Source organism: Eublepharis macularius, chromosome 7, assembly GCF_028583425.1.
Source record: "Eublepharis macularius isolate TG4126 chromosome 7, MPM_Emac_v1.0, whole genome shotgun sequence".
Lineage (NCBI taxonomy): Eukaryota > Metazoa > Chordata > Lepidosauria > Squamata > Eublepharidae > Eublepharis > Eublepharis macularius.
The window spans coordinates 86,915,484-86,930,428 of NC_072796.1; the positions used below are offsets into that span (position 1 = coordinate 86,915,484).

Genomic DNA, 14,945 nt, shown 5'->3' on the forward strand with positions numbered 1-14,945 from the left:
TTCAAAGGTTAAAGCCAGCACCTTGAACTGTGCCTGATGCAAATTAGCAATTAGTGCACATAATCTGCAGAGTACTAGTACGCCATCCAATAACAGAGTAGCAGTACACCATCCAATAGTACACCCAAATGGAGACCTGCTTTCAGTTAGACGTTTCAGAGTTTTGTCTTGACAAAAGTAGATAATTTCGATGGTTGTTGTGGGTTTTCCGGGCTGTATTGCCGTGGTCTTGGCATTGTAGGGCCTGACGTTTCGCCAGCAGCTGTGGCTGGCATCTTCAGAGGTGTAGCACCAAAAGTCTTTTGGTGCTACACCTCTGAAGATGCCAGCCACAGCTGCTGGCGAAACATCAGGACCTACAATGCCAAGGCCACGGCAATACAGCCCGGAAAACCCACAACAACCATCATTCTCCAGCCGTGAAAGCCTTCGACAATACGTAGATAATTTCCTTTGGAATCTGCAAGTAGTAGATATTTGCAAAAACGCTATTCACAGGTTTCTGTCCTTTTATTTTTTAAGAGACATCCATGACAGCAGCGTCATTGTCTTTACTCAGCAGAGCTGCTAGTAAGTTGCACATTCAGTGTTACCACATCATGCACTGATACAGGCTCAAGGCTTACAGACCGCTACTGATACATAATCACCTACTTCTCATTTCCTTACCAGGTTTCTGTCCAAACATACTTTATTAATTTGTATTGCAAAGGCATGCTGACTTGTACTTGCTTCTTTTTAAAATCCTTCTTTTATAAGTGAGTGATCTCAACTGCACAAAAAAAATCATTTAAATGAACACGGATTTTGTATTATTCGCTACATAGAATCTAGGTCAATGCACAATACTGGAGCATGTGGAGTAGACCTTTTAAAATAGACCATGAAAAAGTCACACACCAAACTATAGACATCATGTAACTATCTACCGACTTGAAGTGATATTAAACCACAGGTGACATTGATTTCCATAGAGCCCTAGCTCTAGCCAGCTACTGTGAAAGTGTCCTCAGTTTCAATTAGGGTAGCTTGTTTTAATAGTGTCCAGTGTTTGCCTTTAAGACTCATTTGATGTGAAGATGTTAACATCACTACCAATCCCTTACCTTGATATTTTCATATGCCCTTAAGAGTAATCCTGCAAGAAAAATTATTTAAATTGTAGCTTTTCAAAATAAATCTGTGGAGAACAGGGAACAGTGAGACAATTGACGATATGGAATGATTATTCTTTATTGTTTTACATTTGAAGACAATAAATACATAAAGGCAGCACATATCAGCTATATTTAGAATATTTTCTTAATACAGAAAGATACCGGAAAGCAATCTGGTCTCTAGACACCATGCTTGACTCCAGGCAATAGTGGAAGAACTGTTGGGAAGAAAGCTACACGACAGCAGAACAGGTTGTGAGGACTGCAACCACATCATTTTCTCACTTGTATTTCAAGGTAGCTTCACAGTTACTGCAGTACATCCAGCGAAGGAGAGAGTTCAGCAAGTAGACGGAAAGGTTTAGCTCCGTGCCGTGGCAGTTTGAGGTTGTTCTGACTGTAGTTGCTTCCCAAGATATTCCCTGAAAGAGACCGGAGGAAGGAAAATAAGTGTCAAAGAATATTTCAGGAGATTTCAAAAACAAGCAGTCACATAAATCCTAGACTTGTTCCTCAAATGATAGGAAAAGGCATTCCCAGGTGGCAGCATGGGTTTGTAAAAAAGGAAACAGAATGTGGGAAAGAACCTGAGAGGCAGAAGAGAGTTAATAAATGGGCCTCTCTCCTTCCTTAACAAATGTAATGGTTAGTCACAACAAAGCAAACGTATTCAGAATTATTGAGCAAAGCTCTCTGCTCATGGCATCAAAATTTCCTGTATCCCTCTCCTCTCCTCTTCCACAGCACCCACTATGAAGCTGGGGATCCAAGATACACATGAACTTAACTGCGCATGATTTGGGAGCCTACAATAGGAGGGGGAAAGCAGCAAAAAACTGCCCTCTCCTTTGCAGCACAAACAGAAGAAAACTGATCCCCCAGCTGATGCATCTTAGATAAAGATTAAGTTCATGATACAAAATTAGCAAGGGAAACACAGGCCTAGGTAATGCTTCACAGTTCCCTGCGTTTTTGTACACTTGGAGATATTGTTTGAAAAACAGGTTGTATAACATGGCCAATAGTCATGATCTAGTTCAAGGTGGAATTATGGGAGGCCAATAAGAAATAAGAAAGAACTAATAGCTTCTAAATTTTACAACCCATACATTAAGGCTATTCAACCTCAATTGCCCATAGAAACTAGTGTTTGAATTATATAAAGCTGCATCCATTTAGGTAAAACAAAATGGTCTTGATTCCAGCCAGTCACCATGCAAAAGTCAAATGCATCTGTGCAAGAAGTCCACAATTAGCTGATCTTTTCTCTGTTCAAGTAGAAAGCTGCCACAGTGCATCCTACATTGTTTCCAAAGGTCTACTGATTCTCAGTAACTACTTTGTAAAGGGTGCAGCTAACTACAACAGGAAGAGATGGTGGGAAATAGACATTCTGAAAGTGGAGGTTGGTTCACAATCCCCAGAATTCATCCCAGCACATATAAGGGAACCCTCCTAATAAGAGAAAGCACTTTTATGGCTTATGGATGTCACTTGGAGAGAAAACATGTATTTTAAGTCCCCCTGATAGCAATAAAAAAGTTAAAAGTATTAGATTTTGGCTCAGTGATGCCCCAAGTTAATTTTTACTAGAGATGTTCAAAATGTTCCCTTTCTATTCAATAGCAAAATAATGTTAAGATGTTGGGCTAAAAACCATGAGATTGACTGAACCTTAATGAGACTCCATGTCACCAAAGTTTAAAGCACCATTTGCTTTAAAGAAAATCAGAGAACAAATTACTGTCCTCCACAAACAAATGCCACTTCAGTTATCAGGCACAATATGCTGAAATGCTAACTGAAAAAAACAAAAGAAAAATAAATTGAGAAGACATACAGATCAGGATTGCAAAGTGAAACCCTGGAGCCACCCAAGTACAAACTGCATATTTCAGCAGGGTAGATAACCATGTTCCATTAAGCTCACTAGTAGAGACATAAACAGAATACTAATACCTGACGTAAAATATATTTATGTAGCTCTGCATGATCGCAGTGCTATTTGTTAGCAGCAAAGCAGACATCTACAAGCTTGTTAATGTGCACCAATAGTGCAATCCTAAGCAGAGTTAAACCCTTCTAAGACCATTTAAGTCAATCAGCTTAGAAGGGTGCAGATCTGCTTAGAATGGCACTGTAAATTTCTTGATCACCAGGGATGCTCATTCATTACTTAATTGTTACTAAGACAGTTCTTTAATGACTTTTTAAAACCAGCTAAATGTATAGTTCTCTTTAAAAAGCATTTTCCTTTTCAGAGTTCAAAACAAAAGCTGTGCAAAGCCTGGCTGAATCAATATTTAACACCACCAGATGGGCTGCATTATATGAGGCAGAATCATATAATGTGACTCTGTCACATAAATATAAGTTAGGAAGGGAAAGGTGACTTGATGATGCTGCCAACCACCACAGAACCAAGGCAAGCCACTCTGGTGGGAGATTTATTGACCGAGGGTTAATCAGCACTCTGGGTCTCCGATGTCCAGATTTCCGTGATAAAACAGAATGAAATAGGCATCCACCAAGGAGGGCTTGAGAAGCAAAGTGTGAGATAAGATAACATAAAAAAACCCTAAAGGATTAGGAAGTTCTACTGAATAATAAAGGCTCACTGTATAAAATGCAATTTTTCAGGCCACCGTTCATTTTTCAGGAGAAAAATGTGCTGATGTGCAAGGAGCATGGACTGACAAGAGAAGCATGGCTACTGCAGACAAGCCCCAAAGATTGAAATATCCTACAGGGTCTGTAAGGGGAAAGGTTTGAAGCCACGGGTAGGATAGTTAGCTGCATTTCCCACCATTTATAGGTCTCACAAAGCCTAATTATACATGGAGGGAGTGCATGAAAGGAGTAGGCTACTAATGATTTTGTATTAAATGGAGAAACATTTCAGAATGCTCTGTCTGAACTACTATTGATTAAACTGCTAAAGATGAAAAGCCTAATACTCCATCATTAACCTGGAAGGTGTGCGTCATTCGCCTTATCCAAAAGCCGTGCTGCAGCCAATGTATTAAAATTCCTAGCTGCCAGTCTCAAAGAAAAATAGACACAAGCATATGATAAAAGGCAGAAAAAACATGTCCTCCTAGAATCAGGATGAAGAATATGCCTTAGGACTAGATGCAGCAGAGATATGTACTGATCTCATTATATTTTTTAAAAAATTACTGAACAAGTTCTCTCTAGACCAGAGTACAAAGCCTTGCAAGACATTGCCCTCCAGTTCTAATATATCGATTTACTTCTTATAAGCAAGTCAAACAATCCTACCGGCACATGAACAGAGCTTGTGCATGAATGAAGAGAAGGAAGGGAATGGGTTTTAAATTTTCCTGCCATCAAATATTTCATGAGAGTTTTAGACCAAATGCAAACTTTGTGGCAGCCTGCACTTTTCCCGTGTGCTATATTAGGTGCTCTGTGCAAACTCACACACTTCTTTCCCTACCTTAATGCATCACTGTTCTTACCCTAGAAAACACAAATCATTTAACAAGTCTCTTGCTTTATCTGCTGCATCACTGCAGCCTTTTAAAATGAAAATTCTATTCAGAGTTATTGAACTAACAAATGACTAAATAAGGGGCGGGGGGATGACAGCATTCATAACCCCATGCTCTTTTCCAAATAACTTTTGGGCTTCTGAATTAGAAACAAAGGTTTGTTTTATATTCTTCAAGGCCATTTATGGAGGGGAGGATGAGATGCTGTCAGACATGCCAAAGCTACCTAACACTCAAAGGGTTGGGAGCCCAATGGCTTTCTACACTGAGTCACACAGGTCTGTCTTGGAATACAAACTGCAGTACCGATGAAGTCTTCCTTTAGTTTGTTGTCTTTTAATCTACTTTTTTGAGAGGCAGAAGGATATTCTTTATCCTACACAATACGGTATGAGAAAAAAGTCATACCCAAATACATATTAACACTTGCAGACCCAAAATGCCAATAATCCCTTACAATGGGAGTCTACTAAACAGCTAGTATACACGTGATGTAGTGGTTAGAATTTTAAGATTAGGATCTGGGAGACCCAAGTTTGAATCCCTGCTCTTCCATGGATGTTCAATGGGTGGCTCTGGGCTGGTTACTATCACAGCTTAATCTACTTCTACCTCTATCTTGCTGTTTAAAGGATAAAATAAGAGGGCAGAAGGGTGCTATAAGATTCTCTGAGTCCCCATTGAGAAGTAAAGCAGGGTATAAATAAACAAATTTAAAATGGTACATGGAGAATTGGATAGGTTCACAGATATGCTGGACTAATTGAACTGCTACAAAATAAGTCATTTAGGGAAGTCATTCACCTGGGACTGGCTTTCTACATACCTACAGAACTTTATTGGGGGGAGGAGGATGTGAAAATGCCACTGGACCAGTTATCATGGGATGTACATTCCAGATGTTTCTGCAAAATGGAAGTTATTTTTTGCAAAACCCGCATTACAGCAGCAACACCTGATCAACCCATGCTTATTTCTAGTCTCGTTACCATCTGTAAAATGTGGATAATATAACATACCTTACTAAACATACGTAGCATTACACTGTTAACTGACTGCCATTAGCCAACCTATTTTCTATTGATTAATGGATATTAATCAATTTCTCCTTGGTTCAGATAAGACCTGCTTTTGTGTATTTATTTTGGCTTAGTATTGCAAGTGCAAGAATAAAGCCAGATAAATGAGGAAGAAATTTCTCCAGTTCATAATACTACAAAGGCAACCGGGTAGCAAGTGCATGATCAGAACAACAGAGGAAAATAAAAGTCTAAGACAAATGCATCAATCAGGCTCCATGCTTTGAAACAATAAATGAGCTCACTTTCAAGAACTGCAGCACATCAGTTTGAAAAGAATCTTGTCAGAGTACTCTGTGCTCCAAACAGCTGGAACTAAGGAATTTAAATACAAAATCAGAATAAAAGTACTTATTCCAGAGAACCAGCCATGGCAGTCTGCAGCCAAAGTACTTCTGTGCTATTATACTATTGGAGCAAAAATACCAACAATTTACTTTAATCATCTATCATTTGAGAAAACTGTCCTTTTGACTCCACCTGGAAACAGCTCAGAGGCATCACCAGGTGTGAGCTATGCAAATTCTCTGGTCAGGAAAACCAAATGGGAGAAGTCTCAGATCCCCCTGCTGTTAGTTACTTGGGTTCAACAATGAAGGAATTCGGCTGTTTGTTCTGCCATTAACTCATCCTAACCTAAGGGAGGAAAATGTGGCTCCATCACCTGAGAACTAACTGGAGAATTTTTTCCCCTCTCCATCCAATTCTTCCTTCTCCCCAGCTCATACAACTGACGTTTTCTGCCCTCCTGGAATATTCTCCTGCCTTCAAAAAGCAATGGATTAAAAGGTGCTGGCAGTGGCAGTTTGGAGGAGTGGGGAGGATGAGTTCACATCCTCCAGATCCCTCCTGGATTCTTTACATCACTCATGTTATATCAGGTAGAATCCTAAAGGTGCCAGTTTTTCTTTAAATGAAATATAGGTAACTGTTTAGGTCACATGCATGCCGATAGAAAATAAGATCCCAATGCTTATTTTGCACTCATTACCCCTGGGAAACCTCATACTATAATTAAGGAATATATTGGATATATTTAAAAAAATAATTATATATGGACAATTTAAAAGGAGCTCTTATTGGGCATCTTTTTCAACTGTTATGATTTATTTGTTTACAATTTCCTTCTGAGAACCATTTTGAATGGGCACTTGTGCCACATGGGAGAGAGATGGCTGGACAATTTTTACCAGTTCTCACTGTAGACTCTCAGCACTATTCTTGGGGAGTTATGTGGGGATCCAAGGGTCTTCAGCGAGTGAGAGAGCCAAGAAAAGTTCTATTCCTCTTGCTGCATTCTGCTTGTGCTACTCTGGATCCAAGCCAAAACATCAACCGATGGTAGTCAGATTTCTAGCATGCTTATGGAAACAATACTTATGTTATACTAATACACTGTCAAGACAATAATACATAGGATAGCCACAGCACTCCTGCTTATGATCTACTTCCAACATGATACACAGTAGTCTATTAAAAAGCAAAAAAGAGCAGTGAACATGACTCAGGTTTCCTAACTCTCAAAAGCCCTTGTTCCATAAAAGTGCATTGGAAATCAAATCACTTCAGCAGAGATGTAAAAAAAGAGTAGCACTAAGACAGTACCTAATATATGCTTGCTTGCCTAGCACAAGCAGCAATCGCTCCTATGTAAGAAAGTATCTCTTCCTAATCACTGCAATAACAACCCCTAAAAAGAATGAAATGCTGGTTGTTTGAGACTGAGAAAGGTGCAGCACTATGACAGCCGCATGAGCTGCCTATTCTGACCATTTAAAACTGGAAAATGCAGCTACAAAAGTGCTGCAGTACTCAGTTTAGTTCAGGCTCCATACAGCTGAAGTAATGAATTCTACTTCAGCGGCTTCTTCAGGCTCTAGAGGCTGCAAAACAGTGCCTACTTTTCTTATAATGGCAGCATGGAGTAACACTTCACAGGGTGTTTTTGTTGTGGGGATAATAATGACATACTTTGTAAACGGCTCTGAGTGGGCATTAGGTTGTCCTGAAGGGCAGTATATAAATCAAATGTTGTTATTATTATTATATTATAAGAAAGTGGAAGAAGCAGGGAAGGGAAATAGTGGGTAACAGCCTGGAAGATGAATGGACAAGGGGCACAAAAATTTGCTTGGAAATTTGCAAGGGTGCAGAACCTATATCTCCTAATTTTTAAAAAGAAAAATACTTTTAAGAGTTCTATAATCTATCATTCTATAATTTTACATGAAGACATTTTTCTGTTAAACATCTGATAAACGTCCACAGTATAGATGAATACAAAGATGTTATATTTTTATTCACTGAAAGTTTGCTGGCCATGTTATTGGATTTTGCCGTGAGCTATTCCAGCGGAAACACATCTAAAATCAACAAACGGGGGCATTCTAAGAGCCAAAGGAGGAGTGAGGGCAATCAAAATAAGTTTAAAGCCCAATTCAACACCATTCACTTAAATTTTAATTCTAAAAAGAAAAGAAAAACCATCAAGAGAGCCTGATAATTTTAGTCAGTAGCAACACTGCTGCCATTTGCTGAGCCTACTCTGAAAATTAAAGCCCATTACAGCTCCCAATTCAGTGGGGGAAGGTACAAAGCCATATTTTACTTCACAATGGCACACATCGTACTTAAGTACTGGCACTTTATGCATCACAAACAGTTCATGTTAGCAATGCAGACCCAGAACAGAGTCTTTACATACCAGTTGTGGACCATCAGCTTCTGCACAGCAAGCAAGGCATTATAGCGAACCTGCTGATCTTCATGATGCATATGGTTCATTACAAGCTGTTTTCCACCAAGCTGTTCAATCACTCTGTTAAAAAAGGGAGGTGGGGTGGAAAATTATGGAGAAAAGAAAGATAACACATTATTTCAGGGGTAACGTTTCCTTCTGTTTTGATTAACAGGCAGAAACCTCCACATCACTTGATTGTCCTCCAATCCCAGTATGAAGAACATGTGAATGTCTCATTGGTCCATTTAGTTTTTGAACTCTCTCCCTTAGGGGGCTGCATCTGGAATTTTGTGCCCAGGTTCACATAGCTTTGGTTCTGCTGGCCCAAGACCCACTGGCAGAGCATTCTTCCTTTTCTTGCTTTGATTATATGCTGGAAGCAACAAGCTATATTTAAGGAAGCCACCCAGGATGCATTTGAAAATCCTGCTCTTTTAAAACCATATCAGCCCAACTAGAAGCTCAAGAATGGCTTTTGACGCCAGGGCAAGGTGAATGTTTTTAAATATTATTATTATTTGTCTGGAAGCAATACTGAATATTCTCACTTTCACAGCAGGAACATTAAAAAGACATTCTTGCCAGAGGCTCCATCCAGCATTCTTGAAGGAAAATTAAATCCGGAGTATGCAAAATGAAATACTCCAAACTTATGGTACTAGTTCATACAAGATACCATATGGCATTCAATAGAGATAGAAGACAAGAGAGTTTCTTCCAGGAAGCAAGGAAGGAAATTGAAGTGCCTGATTCTTAATGCCATACTAGGGCTAGCCACAAAAAGTAGTGAGGTTAAACTTGCTTCAAGAGATTTGTTTTGCTTGGAGTTCAAGGGGGTTGCCAGAAGAATTTTACAATTTTAGCAGACAAATGATCAACTAACCGAGATGGTGAATTTGACCATAGGGAGCAGAAGAAGGGGGGAAAGGGCTTGGAGAGAGAAAGACACTGCTGTGCTCTGTTTAAAGGTAAAGGTAGTCCCCTGTGCAAGCACTGAGTCATTACTGACCCATGGGGGGACATCCCATCACGATGTTTTCTTACAAAGTTTTTATTTATCTTAATTATTACTATCTCTATTTTTTCTCTCTTTTTGGCTTTCTTTGCTGGCAGCTTATCTTTTTAGTCTTTTATTTTAACTGGGTTTTTAGACATGGAAGGGAAGGGAAGACAAAGGGACGTGCAGAGTGTTTTGCTATTTTACCTAACTATTGAGTATTTATTTTAACCTATCAGTTCCCTATTAGTCCCTGGAGTATAAGAGCTCATAAGCAGTAGTGAGCATTTATACCATCGGGATTTACACTCCTTGGGACTTTATCGTATTATGTAGATAAGGCTAATGCTGAATTTGCAGTTAATTGCTTCATCTCTTCAGCATTATGTCTGAGTGAGGAGGAATAGTTAGTAACTGAATGATTGATTGGTTTTGGTAGGAGGTTGCAGGGTTTGATGAGATGGTTCTACTACTGGTTCCTACTCTTTATATTTTATATAAATTAGTAAGAATGTAAATAAGCTTGGTACTGAATTGTGTGACTTGGGAAATTGGGAATGGAGAATTGTGACAAAGAAGTTATTTACTCCTCGTATGGCTATGAGATTTGTTTTTGATTCTTCCAAGGGATAGGTTTCATTAAATTAACAATTTTTAATTGCAGTTTGAACCTATGTGTTATAATAGACTGAACTGACGAGACTGATAGAGACCTCTTATATTTTATTATGAGTTGATACCATATTATGTTTCTACCTGCTGATATTATATTTTGATTCTTGATTTCCCCAGTATTCAATAATGATATTGACACAAATACTGATATTGTAAATTTGGGAAAGATTATTAGTAGGAACACAGAAAAACTAAAACGCACAAAAAAATCATTCAGGAAATTTAATTCTATTGGCCAGTCAGACTCTACTATTTGCTGACACCTAATTGGACGAACTTTCTTCCCAAATAAAATTTATGATCTATAACAGAGAGGATGGGATTCACAAGGGTGACTCAAAGAAGAATCTATTAACTGAGGGCAATGAGCTGGTAGACATATGTAAGGAACCTCAATTTTCCCACCTCTCTTTTTATCTCTAGGAGGATTTGATGGTTTCTGAGGTCATTAGCAAAAAAAATTGGAGCTTTTTGCTCAATTTACATTATAACTCAGTTGATCTGAAATTATTGATAAATTTCCAAATCCTCACGGTAATGATCACAATTTACTTCAATTTTATTCATCAAGATTTCCTCAGTGGATTATGTCACATTCTATTTGAATAGTTATGGAATATTTTGTGTTAGACCTACAAACAAACCAAGAGTCTGCCTCTGTTGCATCTGAAGAAGTCTGCTCAGCAGGAAAGCACCTCAAATACCAGATTTAGACTAAAGAAATTATCAAGAGGGGACAAAAGAATTAATTCCCCCCCCCCCACTGCCAAAATGTAAAATGGAACACAAGAGAAACAGATCAATTAATCTCTATGAGGGAAGATAAAATAAAGGGTTTTCCTGAAAGTCATCAGCAAGTATAGAACAAATTATTGACATCATTTAGACATCTTCCGTGGTCTGAGCAAGAACATCTTATTAACCGGCTACAGGGACTGAGTGACACCCTCGAGTGTAATACTGATCCATCCTTTCTGATGAGAAACAGCGCTACTGGCCACACTACTGGCACTTCTAGGAGGGGTTCTCTCATAATATTAAAGTTCCACCATTGACAATGCCAGTCAAAGGATTAAATATCAAACCTCTGACTGCGAGACCAGTAGATCTTTTAGATTCAGATATGCCACCCCAGGCATTATATCCCCTACTGACTGACAGGAGAGGGGAGACAAGGTTAGGCACTCAACTGGAACCAAATAAGATGAAGTTTGAGGAATGGGCGCAACCAAAAAATCACTCAGATAATATTACTGACTTATTCTTGCATCCAGAATGACTCAATACTACCTAAAAAAAGATTATTTTAAAATATTATCATGGAATGCGGCAGGATGGATTAACAAGAGCAAGGAGTTTCGATATAATATTATTACAAGAGACCTGGTAGACCTCTGAATTTTTTCTTTCAGGCTTTAGTGACTATTTCAAACAGGTGGTTAGAATTAATAAGATAGGTTGTCCATCTGCAGGCTTGGCTACAGCGATTTCTTCATTACAGCAGGTCAGAGTTGTCAAAATACTTTCTAAATCTATTTATGGTCCTTCTTTTGGAGTTTGCTGTACAGAAAATTGTTTTAGTTAATCTTTATCAGGACAATTTAAACAGGAATTGGCAGAAACTGGACTCACTAATACTACAACTAGTTCACCAGTATCCTGAAGCATCAATTATGATTGTAGGTGATTGTAATGCTCTACCAGGGACTATTTTAGACTAACCATAAAAGATGGGAATTCCTTTGGTACCCCTTGTGTGAGTGTGTATAGACACTTATCTACATGTTCTATTTGATATTAAAGGCCAATGACATGCTATTGCAAGTCTAAACTAACAGCAGCAGCATTCGATTTATATACTGCCCTTCAGGACAACTTAATGCCCACTCAGAGCAGTTTACGAAGTACATTATTATTATCCCCACAACAAAACACCTGATGAGGTGGGTGGGGCTGAGAGAGCGCCTAGAAGCTGTGACTGACCCAAGGTCACCCAGCCGACTTCACGTGGAGGAATGAGGAATCAAACCTGGTTCTCCAGAATAGAATCCCACGTTCTTAACCACTATGCCAAACTGGCTCTCACTCAGTAGCTCACTTTCCAAATAAGGTTTATATACCATGAAGCTGGAACTTCTCCCAAGTCTACATGTGTACTGACAAAGCTTGACTTTTTATCTACAAGTATAAAACAAGATAATATTCCTAAACCTAGTTCTTCAGCTAGTTAAAAGGTTTTCTACTACATCTTTGAGTTAATTTGCAAATATGCTGTTCAGCTGGTATTTCTGGACTTCTTGCTTCTATTTCTTTTCTGACTTTTCCATTGAACTCTGCAAAAAAGATTCTTTAAAAAGAAATCTGAATTAAATGTTATTCACATTTAGGCAACTGAACACCAACACAGCCTGCTACATATAGAAATTATCAGCTTGTTTTCTGCAACCTCAAAATGCAATTTTAATAGGTAATCTGAAAAGCTGTATCACACAATCATAACACAAATGTTCTCTGGGAAGAAGTCCTTTTAATAAACTAAGCAAGATCATCAATAGCATAGGACTATTTGCTTCTCCTTGTGTCTGCCTTCAATAAGGAAGAAACCTTGTAGTTGAAGACCAGGAGGCCTAAAGGACCCAAGTATATGTTTACAGAGACCATTAGCGGCTAGTCTCATTTCAACAAGGTACAAGAAAAGGTGACAAAGCTCAACCTGAGAAATAATGGATTATGTAGTCTGACAGAAACAGCATATTTGGATTGCTACATCTAAATGGAACAGCAGATTTGGAGAGGTTTGAGAGCAGCCAGAAAACATTTGAAGTGAGAGAATACTACAGTAAAATTCAAGCACTGACAAAGTGTCAACAACTTCAGGTGGAAGAAATAGTCCACCTGCTACAGAGGTCTAAATTATTCTTAACCAAACCTGCCCGCCCCGGCCCCCCCACAGGGATTTTTCCCTATCGGGAAGGCAGGAAACCCCTGAATTGAATGGGAGCATCCACATGACACTGTGCTCAGTTTCAGCATAACTCATAGGCCTCATGGGGTTCTCCCACTTCAATCAGTTCATTTTTTAAAAAAAATTTATTGGATGGGTTTACAAACAAACATAAAAATCGTTATCAATTTCTACCCCATTGCATTTTCCCCATCCTCCCCCCCCCCCTTTTTCTGGTGACTCCCAGCAGTTTTCCATAACCAACTTAAGCTAAAGAATATATCATATAAATTCTTAAAGTCTATAATATATATCTATGTTATACATACTAATCTAACATCTTTACTTATCTTAACTATCTACGCTTAATATACTACTTATCTTAATTAAAAGTATAAAAATTATATAAGTATATAGTAAGTACATATACTAACTAAAAAAAATACATATATATGTGTAATATACTATTCCTTAGATACCTATTATCTATATTATAGATCTAATCTTTCCATTACATCACTAAAATATCATATATACTCGCTATAACCTATTCAACCTTATTATTCAATCTTATACTTTTCCCTATGAATATACTAACTCTTACCCTTTTAATACTATAGTACTATAACTCTATACTAATCCAATAGGATACAGTAAAATATACCCCCTTTTGACCTTAAGTAAGTTTCTATCTCCCCTTTAATTTTCCAAAGACCACAATTTCCCCTTCATGTCCCACTTTTTCTCCACATATTTCTTGAATTTTTCCCAGCTTGATGTATAGTCCAATTCTTCTTGTTCTTTCAATTTTCTTGTTAACTTGTCCATTTCTGCCATATTCAGAACTTTCAGAATCCAATCTTCCATAGATGGTATCTCCTGAGTCTTCCACAACTGTGCATAATACATTCTGGCTGCCGTGATCATATAAAACACCATAACTCTGTCCATTTTATCAAGATCTTCTAGGTTCATGCATAATAACAGCAATTCTGGGGTTTTATTTATATTCCTTTGTAAAATATCCGACATAACTTTTACTATATCCCCCCAGAACTGCCTTGCCTTATCACAAGTCCACCACATATGATAGAATGAACCTTCATGCTGTTTACATTTCCAACATTTATCAGACATCTGACTATTACCATTGGCCAACTTCTTCGGTGTTAAATACCATCTATACATCATTTTATAAACATTTTCTCGCACCGAGGTACATGCTGAAATTTTAACTGTATTTTTCCATACCTTTTCCCAAGCTTCCATTGGAATTTCCCTATTACAATTTATTGCCCATTTAACCATCTGAACTTTAACGACCTCCTCCTCTGTAAACCATTTCAATAATATCTTATATATTTTAGAAATTATTTTCTTCCCCCCCTGAAGCAAACAATTCTCAATCTCAGAGTTTTGTAAACTTAAACCATTTTTCCCTTTGTCTTTCTCATACAGGTCTTTTATCTGCATATATTGAAACCATCCATATTGGAATGGCAATTCATCATTGCCTTTGAGCAAATAGTTGTTCTGCTTTATCTCAAGAATCGCTTTATATATCAACCAGTCTTCCCCTGCATATTCTGTTCTTGGGTTTACTACTTCTACAGGGATAATCCACATTGGTATAGTCTCTTCCATATATTTCTTGTATTTAGTCCATACAACAAACAAGCTTCTTCTTATATAATGATGTAGAAACATAGAATCTGCTTTTACTTTATCATACCATAGATATACATGCCATCCAAATAATTTATTGTATCCTTCCAATGCTAATAACTTCAAATGCTTCAGTGACAACCATTCCCTTAACCAGTCTAAACATACCGCAT

At 38.0% G+C, this 14,945-nt stretch overlaps 1 protein-coding gene across 1 annotated transcript in view; it reads right to left on the minus strand.

Moving 5' to 3' along the window:
* Positions 1-1,208: 1,208 nt before the first annotated feature.
* Positions 1,209-14,945, minus strand: part of ATP6V1H (ATPase H+ transporting V1 subunit H) — a 51,726-nt gene continuing 37,989 nt past the window's right edge. Inside the window, exons 13-14 of the mRNA XM_054985686.1 lie at positions 8,456-8,569; positions 1,209-1,579 (exon numbers count right to left, since the gene is read on the minus strand). Of these exons, the coding sequence (XP_054841661.1) occupies positions 1,519-1,579; positions 8,456-8,569 (175 nt within the window). The 3' untranslated portion in view covers positions 1,209-1,518. The remainder of the gene's footprint in view (positions 1,580-8,455; positions 8,570-14,945) is intronic.